The 16,746-nt window shown below is 43.0% G+C and overlaps 1 protein-coding gene across 4 annotated transcripts in view; it reads left to right on the top strand.

Annotated features, from left to right (window-relative positions):
• pcsk7 (proprotein convertase subtilisin/kexin type 7) overlaps window positions 1-16,746 on the top strand; it is a 66,898-nt gene that overhangs the window by 10,153 nt on the left and 39,999 nt on the right. For all 4 annotated transcript variants that reach the window (XM_054735108.2, XM_054735107.2, XM_054735110.2 and 1 more), the window contains exon 4: window positions 3,561-3,695. In XM_054735108.2, coding sequence (XP_054591083.1) covers window positions 3,561-3,695 — 135 coding nt within the window. The remainder of the gene's footprint in view (window positions 1-3,560; window positions 3,696-16,746) is intronic.

The following is a 16,746-nucleotide window of genomic DNA, read 5'->3' on the forward strand; positions in this document are numbered from 1 at the left end:
TCCGGAAATAGGCCAACGGCTGTGCGTTTGGCCGCTGAGCGGTCACGCTTGGAGGCTTCTGGGCTGCCGCATGATGTGGTCGCCACGATTCAGAGTGCGCGGGCGTCTTCTACCATTGCGTCTTACGCTGCTAAATGGGCAGCTTTCCAGAAATGGTGCACAGAGCGAAATGTTCAAGCGCTCTCCTGCCAGCTGGCGGATGTCCTATCGTTTATGCAGATACTGATGGACAGGGGCCTCGCATTCAGCACTATTAAAACATATGCTGCAGCTATCTCATCCTGTCATCAGGGTTTCGGAGATAGATCTGTTTTCAATCATCCCCTCACAAAACCTTTTCTAAAAGGTGTCAGAAGGAACAGACCTGTGTCCCGCCCGCTTTTTCCCCAATTGGATCTAACGGTGGTTCTGCGTGGCTTATCTGAAGCCCCGTTTGAGCCCTTGGACCAGGTCTCACTCAAGTTCCTGTCGCTTAAAACTGCATTGCTGCTGGCGCTAGCATCAGTTAAGAGAGTGAGTGACCTGACCGCCCTGTCAGTGGCTCCCGCATGCCTCAGGATCCGGGAGGATGGCGGGTCTGCTGTTTTATGCCCCAACCCAGCCTTTGTGCCCAAAAGCATTAATACTTCCTTCAAATCCAGGTCAATTTCATTGGCTGGACTTTTTCCTCCTCCCCATAATTCTGAGGAGGAGGCGGCTTCGCACCTTCTCTGCCCGGTGTGCGCGCTTGCATGATATGTGTCACGCACTTCAGGGATTCGTCGCTCACAAAACCTGTTTGTGCACTACAGGGAGTCTTCCCTTGGTCAGGCGCTGTCGGCCCAGCGCCTTTCACACTGGCTGTGTGACGCCATTTCCCTCGCTTACACATCATCAGGGCGGGATCCCCCTGAGGCACTCAGGGCTCACTCAGCCAGAGGGATTTCCTCTTCGATGGCGCTCCTCAGTGGTGTGTCAATGGAAGACATTTGTCAGGCTGCTTCATGGGCTTCCCCCTGTTCCTTTACTCGTTATTATTTACGAGATGTGTCTTCAGGTTCCATCACTCGTTCAGTGCTTGGACCCCAGCAGGCTAAATGAATGCTTATGGCACCTCATTGGCCTTGCTGAGATGGATTTCATCCTCTTGTGGATTATGGTTTTTAGTGGGGGCCCCTCTTTTATCGTGGCTGCCTCAGTCTTTAAGCCTGGTCTGAGGCTGAACGTCCCCCACTAGAGGAGATTTGATTGGGTGTGTACATTGGTTGTGTTAACCAGTGGGGCGTAAACCCATCCAGCTGCGCCTTATTCCAATAGCAGCTATCTTAAGGGCTAAGACTAGACAAAATAGAACGTTGGTTACGTATTGTAACCCCAGATTCTATGAGTTTAGTCGCAGCCCTTAAGCCACTGGCCCCACTGGTTATGATGGGAATAAGAGCCATTGGAGGTGAGCAGTGGGGTCACTGCGGTTATATACCACGAGGGGGCCCACTATTGGTGGGCGTACATTTTAGCTCTTCATGATTGGCTGATGCGGAGATCATCCTTCCAATAGCAGCTAGCTTAAGGGCTGCGACTAGACTCATAGAATCTGGGGTTACAATACGTAACCAACGTTCTGGTCTGAGTTAGTGTTTGTGTTGGCATCCAGCTGTCTAAGGACCCATCTAAAACCTGCACAGCCCGTTGTCTTTCCAGGAATACCCGCAGCTCGTTTTACTGTGGTGGCGTTTCTTTCTCCAGGACCAGCTAACGGGTAAACCGAGCCCACAGGCCCAGTTTTTGTATGAAATCCCAATGATTCATTCTGATATCAGCAGGTCACAGCTGTACGAGAATACTTTGTTCTAAAAGAAGAAATACATTGTTGTAGACAGGTAGCGGCTGGGGTCATGTGGTATCTGCACCTGTGGGTGCCACTGGTGCAGATGTGTCTTTTATTGAGCAGGTGATGGGGAAGTCGACCTTTGATGACCTCTCAAACGTGTAACCCCCTTTTGTCCTTTATGATCCATACTTATGGCTTAAACTCGCGTGTTCCTCATTTTTGCCATGATGAGACGTCATGAGCGCTTGTGATTGCCAGCTGTTGTTGCATGGCTTTTAAAGATTTTCAATTAATAAAGGAGCTGAAATCGAATCCTAGACTAAAGTTTGATCAACGGGCGCATCAACATGCTCCCCTAATCAGCGGCTCAAACATGGGGCTGCTTCTCTTGCACATCAACACATGCCTAAAGAAAAACGTGCTCTTGAGGAACAGGAGGAGCAATTGCGGAAAAGAAAAGAACCGCTTCAGTTAGAAGCAGAGATGACTGCAAATGTAGCTAAAGTGAACGTGTTAAAGGCTGGATACACCTTGTAGAAATCCAATGGAATTGCATCATATTTCAAAACAGAAAGAAAAACTTAAGCACCTCTTCATGCAGATGGAGAGACTTTTGTTCCACAGATGCATGCAAACACTCCCAAACTCACCGGAAACACAGAACTTAAAGTGAAAACAGTGCAGCAAATGGAAAGGGGAAAGCCTGTACCCATTCTTATAAGACATCCTGATCCTTTAAGTAGAACAAGTCCACATTTATCACAACAAGCAGCTCATTAAGTAGCCAATGAAAGCCTGTTGCGGATTATGGAGAAACTAAATGAAATTTACCGGTCGATCTACGTTCCTACCCTCACCTATGCTCACGAGCTTTGGGTAGTGACCGAAAGAACGAGATCACTGATACAAGCGGCCAAAATGAGTTTTCTCTGAAGAGTGGCTGGGCTCTCCCTTAGAGATGGGGTGAGAAGCTCGGTCATTCAGGAGGGGCTCGGAGTAGACCCGCTGCTCCTCCACATCGAGAGGAGCCAGTTGAGGTGGCTCGGGCATCTGGTCAGGATGCCTCCTGGACGCCTCCCTGGTGAGGTTTTCTGGGCACGTCCAACCGGGAGGAGACCTAAAGGTAGACCCAGGACACGGTGGTGGGACTATGTCTCTCACCTGGCCAGGGAACGCCTTGGGATTCCCCCGGAGCAGCTGGCCCAAGTGGCTGGGGAGAGGGAGGTCTGTCTCGCCTTAGGCGGCTGCCTCCGCGACCCGACTCCAGATAAGTGGCTGAAAATAGATGCATGTGTGGAATGTTATATGTTATGTTATCGTTTTAATAATAATATTGGTCATTCATTTTCTGAATGGTGAAGGTTCAAGCCAAAAGTTTGGTTATTCCACTTAAGGCTTACATTTTTAATTGGCCCCAGTAATATCGTACTCCTTGGTAAAATGTGGAGGAAGTTGGATGGTATTAAAAGAAAAATATTTAAACTCAGATTTGAGGAAGAAGTGTCTGATTTAGTGTTTTATGCGGAGTTAAAATTAAAAGTCTAACAAAATGTTGAAATTAAACACATTTGATTTGTAGCATTTACATCTAGCATTACCGCTAAGCTAAATGGTGCTTTTATTTTATAAACCATGATGGCTTCTCTGATTTACCTGAGTGGAATAACCCTATCATATCCATCTAAAAGCTTCTGTCCTGTGGAGCCCCCCCCCCCCAGCAGTCATGCTAACACTGCTTCTCTTTTCGTAGCACAACCAGGTCAATGCAGGTTTGGATATCAATGTGACGGGAGTGTGGGAGCGCAACATCACTGGCCAGGGCGTCACCGTGGTGGTCGTAGATGATGGTGTGGAACACACCCACAGGGATATTGAGCCCAACTATGTAAGTCAGAGCCGTCTCAATTACACTGTGGGGATTTTAGTTCATTCTTCTCCATGGAAACTACAATAGCTCCCGCTGTTCCCTTTGTGGGAAAATTATGATTGAACTTTTTTAGTTAGCACCACTCTGTTATTTGCTGCTGTGCAACTTCCTGATTAAAGGTGTGGAACACTCATTTAGTCAATACAATTTCATTGTTCTCTACACTCACCTAAAGGATTATTAGCAACACCTGCTCAACTTCTCCTTAATGCAATTATCTAATCAACCAATCACATGACAGTTGCTTCAATGCATTTAGGGGTGTGGTCCTGGTCAAGACCATCTCCTGAACTCCAAACTGAAGGTCAGAATGGGAAAGAAAGCTGATTAAAGCCCCAGTGTGTGATGTTTACCTGTTTACTATAAAATCCTGTGTTTCCGGTTCACAAACGTGTCCTTCTTCACTAATATTTCTCACCAACATCAATTATAAATTTTCCTCTCAACTTGAAATTATACATTTTTAAATACATAAACTGTGGTCGAGGCTCCATGGTCATCCACCATCTTAAAATACAGTAGCTGTTTAGGGACATACGAGCTCCACGTTACCGTTTGGACTACGACTGTAACCTGAAAGAACCAGCAGAGGGCAGCAGTGCGCCCTGGAAGCATGGAGTCTGCTAATTCAACTAAGAAATAAAAAAGAGTAGCTATAACATTGCTGTACTTGTTAGTTTGAATAGAAAACAATTAAATCAAAAGACACATAAAATTTGTCAGTTCGTCATCATGTCCAACACAAGGAAGCTGCATATGTTCAGACCCCTGCCCGCTATTAGCTGGACGCCAGCCTCCGATTAGAGTCTCTGACTCCCAAACTCACCTCAAGTTGTTCATCCGTCTTTTCCTAGTACCAGAACTCCCGATCCGGTCCCAACGTGTCCGTTCCAAAGTCCTTCTACTCAAGTCTCCTGTCTTGCCGCAGCCTGCCGTCTCCCAACACGCTCCAGCGCTCGTCCGCTAACCAGTGGCCAATCAGCGTTGGTTACTTTATATCCACAACACTTTACTATCAGCGATGTAGTTCTCCGCGCGTCACTGAGACGCTCCGACACAGAGGGCTTCTTCTGAAACGTTGCGGGCGTTGACCCATCCCCTGGGTGGCCCACTCGTGAGTTTGATTGTATAATCAATTTCCAAGCTGTGTAGCCTAACCCACACAGAGCTAATAAGTACTCTACCACTTAAAAAAGCATTTTAAATTATGACTGTTTATCAACCTACCAGTCCTGAAGGAAGCAAGCAAGTTCTGTTGGATCTTGAAGCTGTCACGATTCACACACGGGGGGGGGGGGGGGTCAGGTGTTGTGAGAAATTGTGTTCCCCTGGAATATTCTGTCTATTACCATGTACCCATCCTCTGATGGCTACTTCCAGCAGGATAATGCACCATGTCTTAAAGCTCCGATCATTTATAATTGGTTTCTTGAACATGTCTATGAGTTCACTGTACTCCAACGGCCCCCACAATCATCAGATCTCAACCCGATAGAGCATCTTTGGGATGTGGTGGAACGGGAGCTTCGTGCCCTGGATGTGCATTCCACAAATCTCCATCAACTGCAAGACGCTATCCTATCGATATGGGCCAACATTTCTAAAGAATGCTTTCAGCACCTGTGTAGGAGCCAAATTGAATGTTTTTTGTTTATTATTATTATTATTATTATGGAGGAGGCGTTTTGATTTTTCATCGTGCTGCAGGTGATGGCAGGGTTAGGGTTAGCCCAGGGTTAGCTCCTAGGGTCGCCGACTTATCTGTCAGTTGAACGTCCAACTGCATAGGTGAGCGGTTGTATTGAAAGCTTTTCCGTTGAACGCTGTCGTCATATTACTTTAAACCATTTAATGTATAACAGAAGCCAATTCATTCCATCTCAACCTATGTATTTTAACCACAAATAAATCAACCCAAAAATAAGAAGAATCAGAATGTTTGTTGGAAGACGCGTCACAGCCAGGCCCACTCACCCACAGCAGCGTTTTTAGTGGAAAGAAGCCGCTACAATTAGTCAACAGGAAAGTTGTTCCATTCATCAAACAACAAGAGGGTTGTGACGAAGGACTGCGCGGGGTGACTGCTTTGTGGATCAGATGATTATCACCCTTTGGAAGGAGTTTGGAAGCGGCCTCACTCAGGTTCTGGAAACAGATCAGCTGATCTGCCGTCACGAATGGAAAGCAGCTCAACACCCCTTCTGAAGCGTTAGGACACTGATTTACTCTGTGTATTGGTTAATCGTTATGAACACAGTTTGAAAGTCACCGCTTGTCCACTGGAGACAGTATTGGGGTGTGACGTGCGTATGCTGGGGAGCAACGGCTGGAGGAAGCTCCTGTGAATCTCGCCTCGTGACGCAGCAGACTGTGCGTATTGGTTTGCGCTGAAGAACAGCTGTTTCCGCCAATCGAAGCCGTCTGTAGACGTTTGATGCATGTGATAAAGCAGCAATGAGTGAAATAAAAGAAATGGAATGTGAACCGGAAGAAAAAAGATCTGCTAAACCCACAGCAAAAGTGCTTGCCTGTAAAATGGAAAGTTTGCAGAAAGAACATCAATTCCATTTGAATAAAATTAAAGCACTAACCCGTGAAATTAAAGCATTAAAGGAGACATAACATGAAAAACCCACTTTTTACAGTGTGTTTCACATTTTAAGTGTCTGAGCAAAAAGGCTTATATTATTCACTAGAGTTGCTATTTACATATTTAATAATTAAGTTTTGGGCATATTTGTCCACCCGTTCAGTTTTTCAAATTATCTAATATGTCTGAAATTTATGTCGTCAAGATGACTCATGGCCCTCTGGCTAGACAGAAAGTAAAGCCGCCATTTTTTTCCCTCGCTAGGACAGTTGTATTCCAGAGTGAATAATGCCGAAACCACGATTAGATAACGGCAAATGCTCTGTCTGTGGATGTATGGATGTACTAATCCACACGAATGTTTACACCGTCCTGCGTCAGAAGTTAGAATTGCCTGGTTAAATTTTATTTTTCATGGTATTGTCCCATCTTCTGTGCGTCAAGTACTTTTTGTTTGCGCAAAGCACTTTAAACACGAGTGCTTCACCAACCTACGGCAGTACAGACAAGGACTTGCCGAAAGGCTTCGACTCATTGAGGGCTCAGTTCCCGCTGAGTTTGGGGATGATGGACACACCAGCAAAGAGGTAAGCTTCATATAACTTATAACTTATAACTGACTGCAAAGTTAATTTACTACTTTCCTTTTGTGAACTCCAGCCATTTTAATAGTCTTAGGGCTTGCCGACTGCTTATGTTAGCACCTTGTGGTAGTTAAGCTAGCTAAATGCTATTTTAGCATTTTTAGCTGATGTTTCTCTTGTGCACCAATGTTATGTACTCTAAATTAGAAGTCGATCAAAGTTTTGCATTGTGCGTCCTGTATTAAACGGGGGTAAGGGACTGCTATTTACATCTCATGGACAGCTAAATACGTTGTATTTTTTGCTCGCCCACCGTGAGATTATCACATTGTTTAGCAGCGCTGCGATCTGGCTGCAACCCAAAAGTTCCAGAACCACTAACAGAACGCATGCGTTGACCCGGATTCACCGCTATTTTGGTGTAAATGCGCGTCTGTTATTTTTATTTTCACGCTTTTATCCCAAAACAATGACAAGGATTGTCAAGAAAGCGTATTTTCCATGTGTATATACAATCAAACCGATCCTAAAACTAAGTGTAAACCATTCTTTTATATTCCTTCTGAAATGCACACTAAAAATGGCAATGCAGGGCCTATTAAGAAAACTCTAAAACCTCCTCTATTTCGTGTTTTTACACAAAAATATCTGACGTGTTGTGTCAAAGATGCTACTTTTAGCATATTTTTCGTGTCCGACGTTTAACTACATCATGTTGTGTGATCAGTAAGGTCAAATCCGAGAACTAGGTCATTCAGTGAGAAGACATCACAGGTGAGCTTTGCTCTGCAATGAAGTCATACAGTTTCAGATGTAGCTGAACGCTATGAGTGGCAAAAGTGGCACAGTGCACACGTGACTTCGTTAGATGTAAGATGCATAGCAAAAATAAATTACTATAATTAATAAAAATTGATTGTGTCATTAAACAGTCATCTTATGTACTGTTATTGCACATGTTACAGTGCAATTAAAAATGCACCATTTCATTTCCAGCGCCCAACACCAAGGACACAGAAGCCATCTTTTACTAGTGCAGGCTGTCAGACGAAACCACAGATGCGTGCAGTTGGAACACAACCTCAAGTCCAGAAGTACCTGAGGCAAGCCTTCCACAGTGTGATTTTGCAGTTTGCACCAAAACACTCACACTACCCTTTCCTGGGAATGCTGTGCAGGTAATCAAAAATGTGATAAACTGCTGTACAAAGACAAAACTACCAGGAATGAGACTGTCATTATCATTTCAAATCCAAAACACATCCATAATCACGCCGCTAGATGGCAGCAGAGTGACAATTAATTAATTTTCTTTTTATTCAGAATGCTGTATAAAAAGAAAAATGTCTTTATAAATTATAGACAGGGTATCCGCGGGTCCTTAAAAAGTCTTAAAAAGTCTTAAATTTACTTTTCCAAATTTAAGGCCTTGAAAATCCTTAAAAAAGACAAATAATCCTTAAATATAGTTTCCAAAGGTCTTAAATTACCAAAGACCCAATAAACTAGATTATTTTATTTCTATGACATTTTCGTGAATTTCAGCATTTTTTGTGTACGATGTTGGCGTAAGCGGAACCGTACACATTCAGTTGGTTGTGAAAGGGGACTATTTTTAGATGAGCACGTAAGCTGGTTAAGCTAGTGGGAGCTTGCGCCATGGAGAAGTGCAAGTTTAATGGTAACTGGATGGCTAATCCCATGTTCGCGACGTGGTTAGCACCGGTTTCAGGCAATAGCTGTAAATTATAGCTTTAAATTAATTTAAAAAATTGCTTAAATTTGGATCCGGATTGAAAGGAGTCAGTTGAGGTGGTTTGGGCATCTGGTCAGGATGCCTCCTGGACGCCTCCCTGGGGAGGTGTTTCGGGCATGTCCTGCCGGCAGGAGGCTGCCGGGTCGACCCAGGACATGTTGGAGAGGTTACATCTCCAATCTGCTCCGGGAACGCCTTGGGGTCCTGCCGGAGGAGCTGGTGGAGTTGGCCGGGGAGAGGACGGTCTGGTGCTCCCTAGTTGGGATGCTGCCCCCATGACCCGGACCCGGATAAGCGGAGGAAGACGACGACAAGCTTAAATTTGGTCAAAGTGGCCTTAAAAAAGGTCTTAAAAAGTCTTAAATTTGGCTCCCTTAAACCTGCAGATACCCTGTATAGAATATCCTTTTTGTCTTTCAGGCTTTTCCTGGCGGCGCTGCACTTCAACAAAAATGCCCAACGTCTGACCGCTACTACCTCGTCTGGCCAGCATATGTTCCAGCTGTGTTTTCCAAAGTTCAAGAAGGGAGAAGCAACAGCAAGGCCAATCAAAACAGCTGCAACATTTAGTAAGTTCAACTGCGTTGCTCTCTAATATGATAATTAGATTACAATAAATTGATTCATTTTATTTTCCGTTTTTTAATTGAAATATTTACAAAAATCCTAAAAACCAGCAGCAAAATGAAATTATGAATAAAATAAGTAATGACCAAAAACAACACAACCAAAAACGTCGTATAAACATCAGTGCAAAAGAACATACTACTACATACTACATTCAATAACTTACTTGTAAAACCAAAATGTCAATACTGCTTGTGTCATTGCAGAATACGTGGATGACATCATGCAGCTGGTCTTTGAACAAGTTTTCCCTGACCCAACTCCATTTGTCGATGAGGTAGCAAAGATTAACATCCCAGCAACCGTCTCATTGGAGTACACCAGACCAGAGAAGACAACAGTTGTCTCTGCCTACGTTTCCCGCTTCAACCCAGCACCAGTTTGAAGCCAGTATAACGCCCCTCATCATCGGAAACTCCTGCCGTATCCTGAGCACAACACAAGACGGCAGGACGACACGAACATTGCGGCCCAGATATCCCCAGCACCAGGAAACGAAGCGTCTGTATGAATAGTACCTGCAACGACTGCAACAGAAAGAGAAGACATTAAGAAATGTCCAGTAACACTAATATAGTGTTGTTTTTTTACTCTGTATTTACTTATTTGCTGTGAGATTATTTTATATTTGTATATGAAGAGCCAATAAAAACTTTTTTCTTACTGTACAATTCCTCTTAGACGTAAGGGTCCAAACTGGGCCTTGTAAACATTAATTGCATTCTGCAGTGAATACACATTGAGGCAGACAGGCTCTAACCCTGGGTGATCCACCATGCATGTCATTGTGCTTGATACTTCATCCATTCTGGCTTTAACCTAATAAATTATATTTTATTTAGAATGAAAGTAAGATAGATATAGGTTTTACTGTCAAACACACTGACCTTAGGAATTTCTTTACAGCATAGAGGACCTAGAACACATGTACACCTAAAAACACATTAAATAAAAATATGGATTAAACACTGCATGGAATCAATAAGTACATGTAAAGTAGTAAGCTGTAGGACTCTACAGTTTTCAGAAAGTCTCAAATTCAAAGGTAGAAAGAAAAATGAACACACACACGCACATTGCTGTTGTAAAATAAATTGTTTGCAAAGCACATTAGTAATTAAGTGCTAGTGATAACATACCATTGGTTTACATGCATTTGTAGCCGTGGTTCATCAGAATCGTTCTCTTCATTGTCTTGTTACTCAGGGTCGGACTCTGGCTCAAACATGTACGGCTGGATAGACAAATCTCCCGACATGTTAAAAAAATGCGGTCACAAAAGGTTCAGATACGCTAAATTATGTTTTCTCTAAAAAAAAACTACTAAAATGTCCGACTGGAGTCGCCCCCTCCGCTCCTGCTCAGAGGAGGGGGCGGGGTTTCAGCTCTTCCTCCAGATTTAAAGACACAGTACTTAGAACAGCTCCTTCTGACTGTGCTCAGAATAGGGGTAAAGGAGGGATCTGTAGATCTACACTAATGAGGAAATCTGACCTAAGAAAGGCTGTTTCACTGTTTTTAGACACCAACTGAATGATTTAGCTGCAAAAAGGAATAATTTAAATGCATGTTATGTCTCCTTAAATGCAGAATGATAATGCAAAAGATGTACAAATCAACTTGGAAAGATTGAACACACTGTATGATAATGCAAAATCAGCTCATGATTCATTGATGTTATTAATCCCAAAGGATGAGTACAGCACTCAAGTTGAATGGTTTGGACGCATAACAAAATGTAATTCTGATTTTGTTGAAGATGTGAAGCAGTGGCTTCTTGAAACTGGAAGGCCATTTCTGAAAACCGGCCATGTTCAAGAGACTGTGCCTGCTGTCACTGAGTCAAAATTACCTGTTTCTTCAGAGGTAATTTCATCAAAGGAAACAGTTTCTATTTCAACTGAAAAACACAACATTTCAGAATCTTCAAAACTGCCTAATCCAGCACTGGACCCACAAGATGAAATAAAACCAGATGATAGCGTTTCAAATGTGGGAAGTAAAAGAAGTAAAGGAAGTTCGTCCGGCTCAAACTCCAGAGTGTCAAGTACAACCTCTGCTCGTATATTGGCAGAAGCAGAAACAACTGCACTGGTCGTCAAACAAAAACTGCTTAAAGATGAGCATTCCTTAGACTCTATCTAAGGCTTAGAGGAACAAGAGGCAAAAATAAGGAGAAAGAGGGAGCAATTGGAGCTGGAAACAAACATTGCTGCTACTATGGCAAAGATGAAAGTCCTTAGAAGCTCAAAAGGATCCAGCATTAAAAATAAACTGTCGGTACCATCTGATGGTATGATGTCATATTGTGAAAAAGCACTAAAGGAAACAGCAAGTAATGTGTCAGACATCAGAACTGATGCTGTTTCATATAAAAAAACGTGCACACATTACCAGAACATGGTGTTGCAGATTCACGACCACTTTTAACCACAGATAGAGTTACAACTCAATCACAAACTCATTCTGCAGGTCCCTTGACTTCCAAAGCAAACACCAGAAGTTCACCTGAAATTAGACATGTCACATCTCAACTTTCTGGTCAAGAGGGAAATTCCAACATTATATCTGTGATGAGTAAGCAAAACTAACTCACAGCTTTATTGATTTAGCAGCAAGGCCTTTCTTCATTACCCAAGAAGGAGATACCAATTTTTGATGGCGATCCACTTAAGTATCAGACTTTCATCAGATCATTTGAACACAAGATTGAAAACAGAAATAAAAATCCTGGAGATCAGCTTTATTATTTGGAACAACAGACAGGGGGACAACCAAGAGACCTCGTTCGGAGTTGCCTGCACATGAGCCCAGAAAGGATTTGAAAGAGCAAAATCTTTATTACAGCGGCATTTTGGAAACGAACACAAGCTTGCTACAGCTTACATGAACAAGGCTATTTCTTGGGTGTCAATTAAACCGGAGGACACAAAGGCTCTTCAAGCATACACAATATTTCTTAGAGGTTGTTGTAATGCTGTGGAGGATCTGGACTATATGCAGGAGCTTGAAATGCCAGCCAACATGCTCGCCATAACAAAAAAGTTACCCTATCGACTTGGAGATAAGTGGAGAACATTTGCCTGTGACTTTTACGAGAAATATAATCGACAAGCTAAATTCAAGGACGTGATTGTTTTTCTTGTGTAACGTAGTATTTATTGTATATTCCATGTTGTCGTTCTTTTATAAAACACAGAAACTGTTTTGTTACCTGTTATTGACGCTACAGTTAACTCCACTTACTTCACATACAACGACGTAATATACAAACAACTGGAAGGCTTCGCCATGGGTAACCCGTTATCAGCCACCCTGTGCGAGTTTTTCATGGAGGACCTAGAACAAAAAGCCATAGCCACTGCCCCCCCAAACTGCAAAATAAAACTATGGAAACGCTACGTGGATGACATACTGGAAATCATACCAAAAGGTCAAACAGAAACACTAACACAACACTTAAACAACATTGACGACACGGGCAACATAAAATTCACTTATGAGTTAGAAACAGAAGGCAGCATAGCTTTTGTGGATATGAAAATCACCAGACTGACCGACGGGACCCTAAACATAAACACATATAGGAAACCAACACACACAGACCAATATCTATTATGGACATCAGAACACACTACCATACACAAAATGTCAGTAATCAGAACATTATATCACCGAGCAAACATAATAACAGAAGAAAAAGACCGAAAACAAGAAGACAAACACATACAACACGCTTTAAAGACCTGCAGATACCCGACATGGGCAATAAACAAAGGAAAACAACAAACAACAACAGAAAGCAAAGAACAACCCAAAAAAAGAACCAGAAACCCAGAAAGACAAGAACCAAAACCAGTGATAACCCTACCATACATCAGAGGCATAACGGAAAAAATAAGAGCAACAATGAAAAAACACAACATAAACACACCAACAAAGCCATACACAACAGTTAGAAACAGACTAGTGCACCCAAAAGACAAAATATCAGCTGGACAAAAATGTGGAGTCATTTACGAAATCCCATGCAAAATATGCAATAAAACATACATAGGAGAAACCGGACGCCAACTCAACACACGAACAATAGAACACAGAAAGGAGTGCGAGAAAGAGGCAAATCGAAAACACACAAGAGCAGCAAAAGAAGAAGCAGAAAGTACAATAAAAAAGTCAGCCGTAACAGATAATTGCTTAAGAGAAAACCATATAATGGACTGGGACAACACACGGATCATAACCACTGAACAACAAAAATACAAAAGATGGATCAAGGAAGCAATCGAGATAAGGAGACGTGGATGTGGGACCATGAACAGGGACAACGGAGTTTACACGCTGGACCACGCATGGGACTGCATCGTCGGAGAGGGGAGAGCGGGCAGTAGAGGGCGACAACGTCCTCTGCTGCCCGCAGATAAACGGAGAAGGAAGTTACGCGCCACCATCAGCGTCAGCCTGAAGAAGCCGACAGCCGTCGGCGAAACTGTAGCGTCAATAACAGGTAAAACCGTTTCTGTGTTTTATAAAAGAACGACAACATGGAATTAGAAATAACGCACAGCAAGAACACACCTAAGAAATTATTGTATATATTAGGGTGCTTTTAAAGCTTTATATACTACCCTACACTATTACCAATGTGATGTGAATTTCCATATAAATATGGAAATCCAGTCAGATTGGTTTTAAATGTTTCACCAGAAGATTTAGAATTCTTTGTTTATTCAGTGTTTGTAGGACAGTTCGTATTAATTCAAGAAGAGAGCCAAGTTTATAAAAAGTAAGAATTTATTTTCCAAGCAATTAAAACATGACAAGTTAACTAAGATTACTGTGGATGGATGGATCTAGGTGGATGGAATGTGATGTATGGTGACTATGTGTGAATGTTAGGGCTGTGGGTAAACGATTATTTTTAAAACGATTATTCTGACGATTATTTTATCGAATAGTCGACTATTCTAATGACTATTTAGACAATTAATCTAATGATTATTTTTCTATTGCACAGTTAATAAAAACCAAAAAAATGATAAATTCCTCAAAAAATTGATAAATTGTTACTGTAAGAGAATAAAAACTACAGGCCTTCCATTTTGTATAACACTGCTTTTATTGTGTTGCAGTTGGTTATGTTCTGGTGACGTGCAGAACTTGGGAGTGCAGGCTGCTGCCTGAGAGGTGGTTGGAGACGGAGTGTCTCTATGCTGCCTTATTTTGGTCACTTATGTGCGTGAGGCGAGTGGTGTTACGACCCTTCCTGGGGAGTTTGGCTCGTGTACAAAAAGAAGGGACAATAACTTGGGATTTAGAAGTTAAAATGATGATCAGGTTTATTTACAACAACAAAAAACATAAATCTTTCCATCCACAGGTTGGGAATAATAAAATGAATTCTGCCTGTGGGGAATTAAAACAAAAGTACAAATAAATAGGGATGTCCCACTGGGCAAAGATTACAGGGTTCTGGACCAAAATAAGGATCTCCAAAGGTCCAAACTCTAAACTGGGTGGTTAAACCAAACTCAAGGTGATATTGTAAACTAAACCGAAAACCCACAACACTCTAAATGTAATAAAAGGGAGACCTGCACCACAAAAAACTCTAAACCAAAACGTAACAGCTTATCCAAACGCAAGAAGCTGTTAGCGAATACGCTAAAAGTAGCTTTACCAACGTTAAGTTCAAGTTACCAAATTTAAATAAACCAAAATACCCAGCAGCAAACAGACCAGCATGGAGGAGAGACTGCTACTACCAAAACAGCTCTCCTAATGTCTGAAAGAAGCTCCTTTATGAAGGAAGAAACGCTCCCGGTGATTTTCTACATCTGCGATCGAAACGAAGCAGCGCATCTGACCCCGGAAGTTGTTGTCCGTTGCTGGGAGACGAAGGCGGGCAAAACAGGAAAGGAATCCAGTAGCGGGCGGACATTGTTCCGGGTCTTCGGTATTTGGTGGAGATGTTACTGAAGGCGGAGAAGAGGGCGAACTAGAGGAAAAGCAGGCAGATTTCACCTCTATTTACAAACTCCTGGGAATGCAACAAGTGGGCGTGTTGCGTCGACTACAGGATCTGACGTCGACGAATTTCTAGAATCGAGCCATCGCAGTGAATGTGAGGTTATCAGAACCTTCGTATCTAGAAGAACTGAGTTCTTGGTGTAAAAAGGGAAGAATTTGGTTTGCATTAACTGGGAAGTTGATTCTTATCAAAGCCACATCAGACGCGATTCATGTTGTGTCTACCTCACCCTTTTGGAAAACCCTCTTTGCGGACCCAGAGGTCAGGAAGGTCAGATGACCTCGGGGCACCGAGGTTTGTAGAATAACCGCAGCACTGACTCTCCAGTCCAGAGATGTTTCCAAGTCACAACAGATGGATGCAATTGTTTGCGTCTAGAAAGACTCTTAAGCCCTTTTCAGACAGACGTTCTGGAACATTTGCGGACAATTCAATCCGGTTTTTAACCGGAACTGTGTTTTCAGACACACCACTTTTGTACCGGAACTTGTCCTTTCGGTTGCGTTCACACAGCAGGGAAAAGTTCCAGATGTCTGACGGCGGCGGGGGGGAGAATCGGACTTATGTTAAGAAGAAGAAGAAGAAGAAAATATAATTTCTATAGCGCCTCTCAAGATAAAATCACGAGGCGCTTAAGCATAATTCTGCGCACACGAAGACGCATAAGAGACCTGGATGATGAAGCTCAATGGTTAAAGGAATCACTGAAGCGGTGTGAAGCGCTCCGTCGCGCGTCTAGGCGGTACCGTAGGAGGCGAGCTGCCGTGGTTCGCCGCATGCTACAGGAGTGAGTTATCTAGGTGTGCACAGCGTCCCCCGGTCCCCTCCTCCTCCCCCTCCCCCTTGTCCGGAACTTTACCTCACCAGTGTGAATCAGCCACCCTGTCCGTAACAAGTCCGGACCTGTTACTAGGGGCTTCGTCCGGATAAATTCCAGAACACGTTATCCGGATGTTTGTATTCAGACAGAAAGGTCTTACGGACAGAGTCTGGAACATTTCCGTTTTCCATGGCCTGTCTGAAGGGGGCTTTAGTGAGTTGGAACAGTATCAGCTTTGTTCTGCAGGAACCGTTCGCTGTGTCAGCAGTAGGCAGCTTTTAGCAGGGTTTTGCACAGCTTGTCAAAAATGCTCTGGGTTAAAGAGGTTTAGCTCCAGACGGCCGTTCCGTAGCTTCCTCTAGAACTGACTCACGGTGAAGTGAGCTCTGTTTTAATATTCTCATTTTATGATTTCTTGTCCAATCGGAATGTGCCATGTTAAGGGGTATTACCAAGAACCTCAGAACATCACGATGCTCTGATTTGGGGTAAGGAAATATCTATGTGTCATGACGTTTAACTTAACTTTGATTTATCTCTAGTGAACCTTGTGTCTGAGTGTAGATGATGATTGCCTTGTCATATCAAACATTACTGATTA

The sequence above is a fragment of the Nothobranchius furzeri genome, chromosome 13 (genome assembly GCF_043380555.1).
Source record: "Nothobranchius furzeri strain GRZ-AD chromosome 13, NfurGRZ-RIMD1, whole genome shotgun sequence".
Lineage (NCBI taxonomy): Eukaryota > Metazoa > Chordata > Actinopteri > Cyprinodontiformes > Nothobranchiidae > Nothobranchius > Nothobranchius furzeri.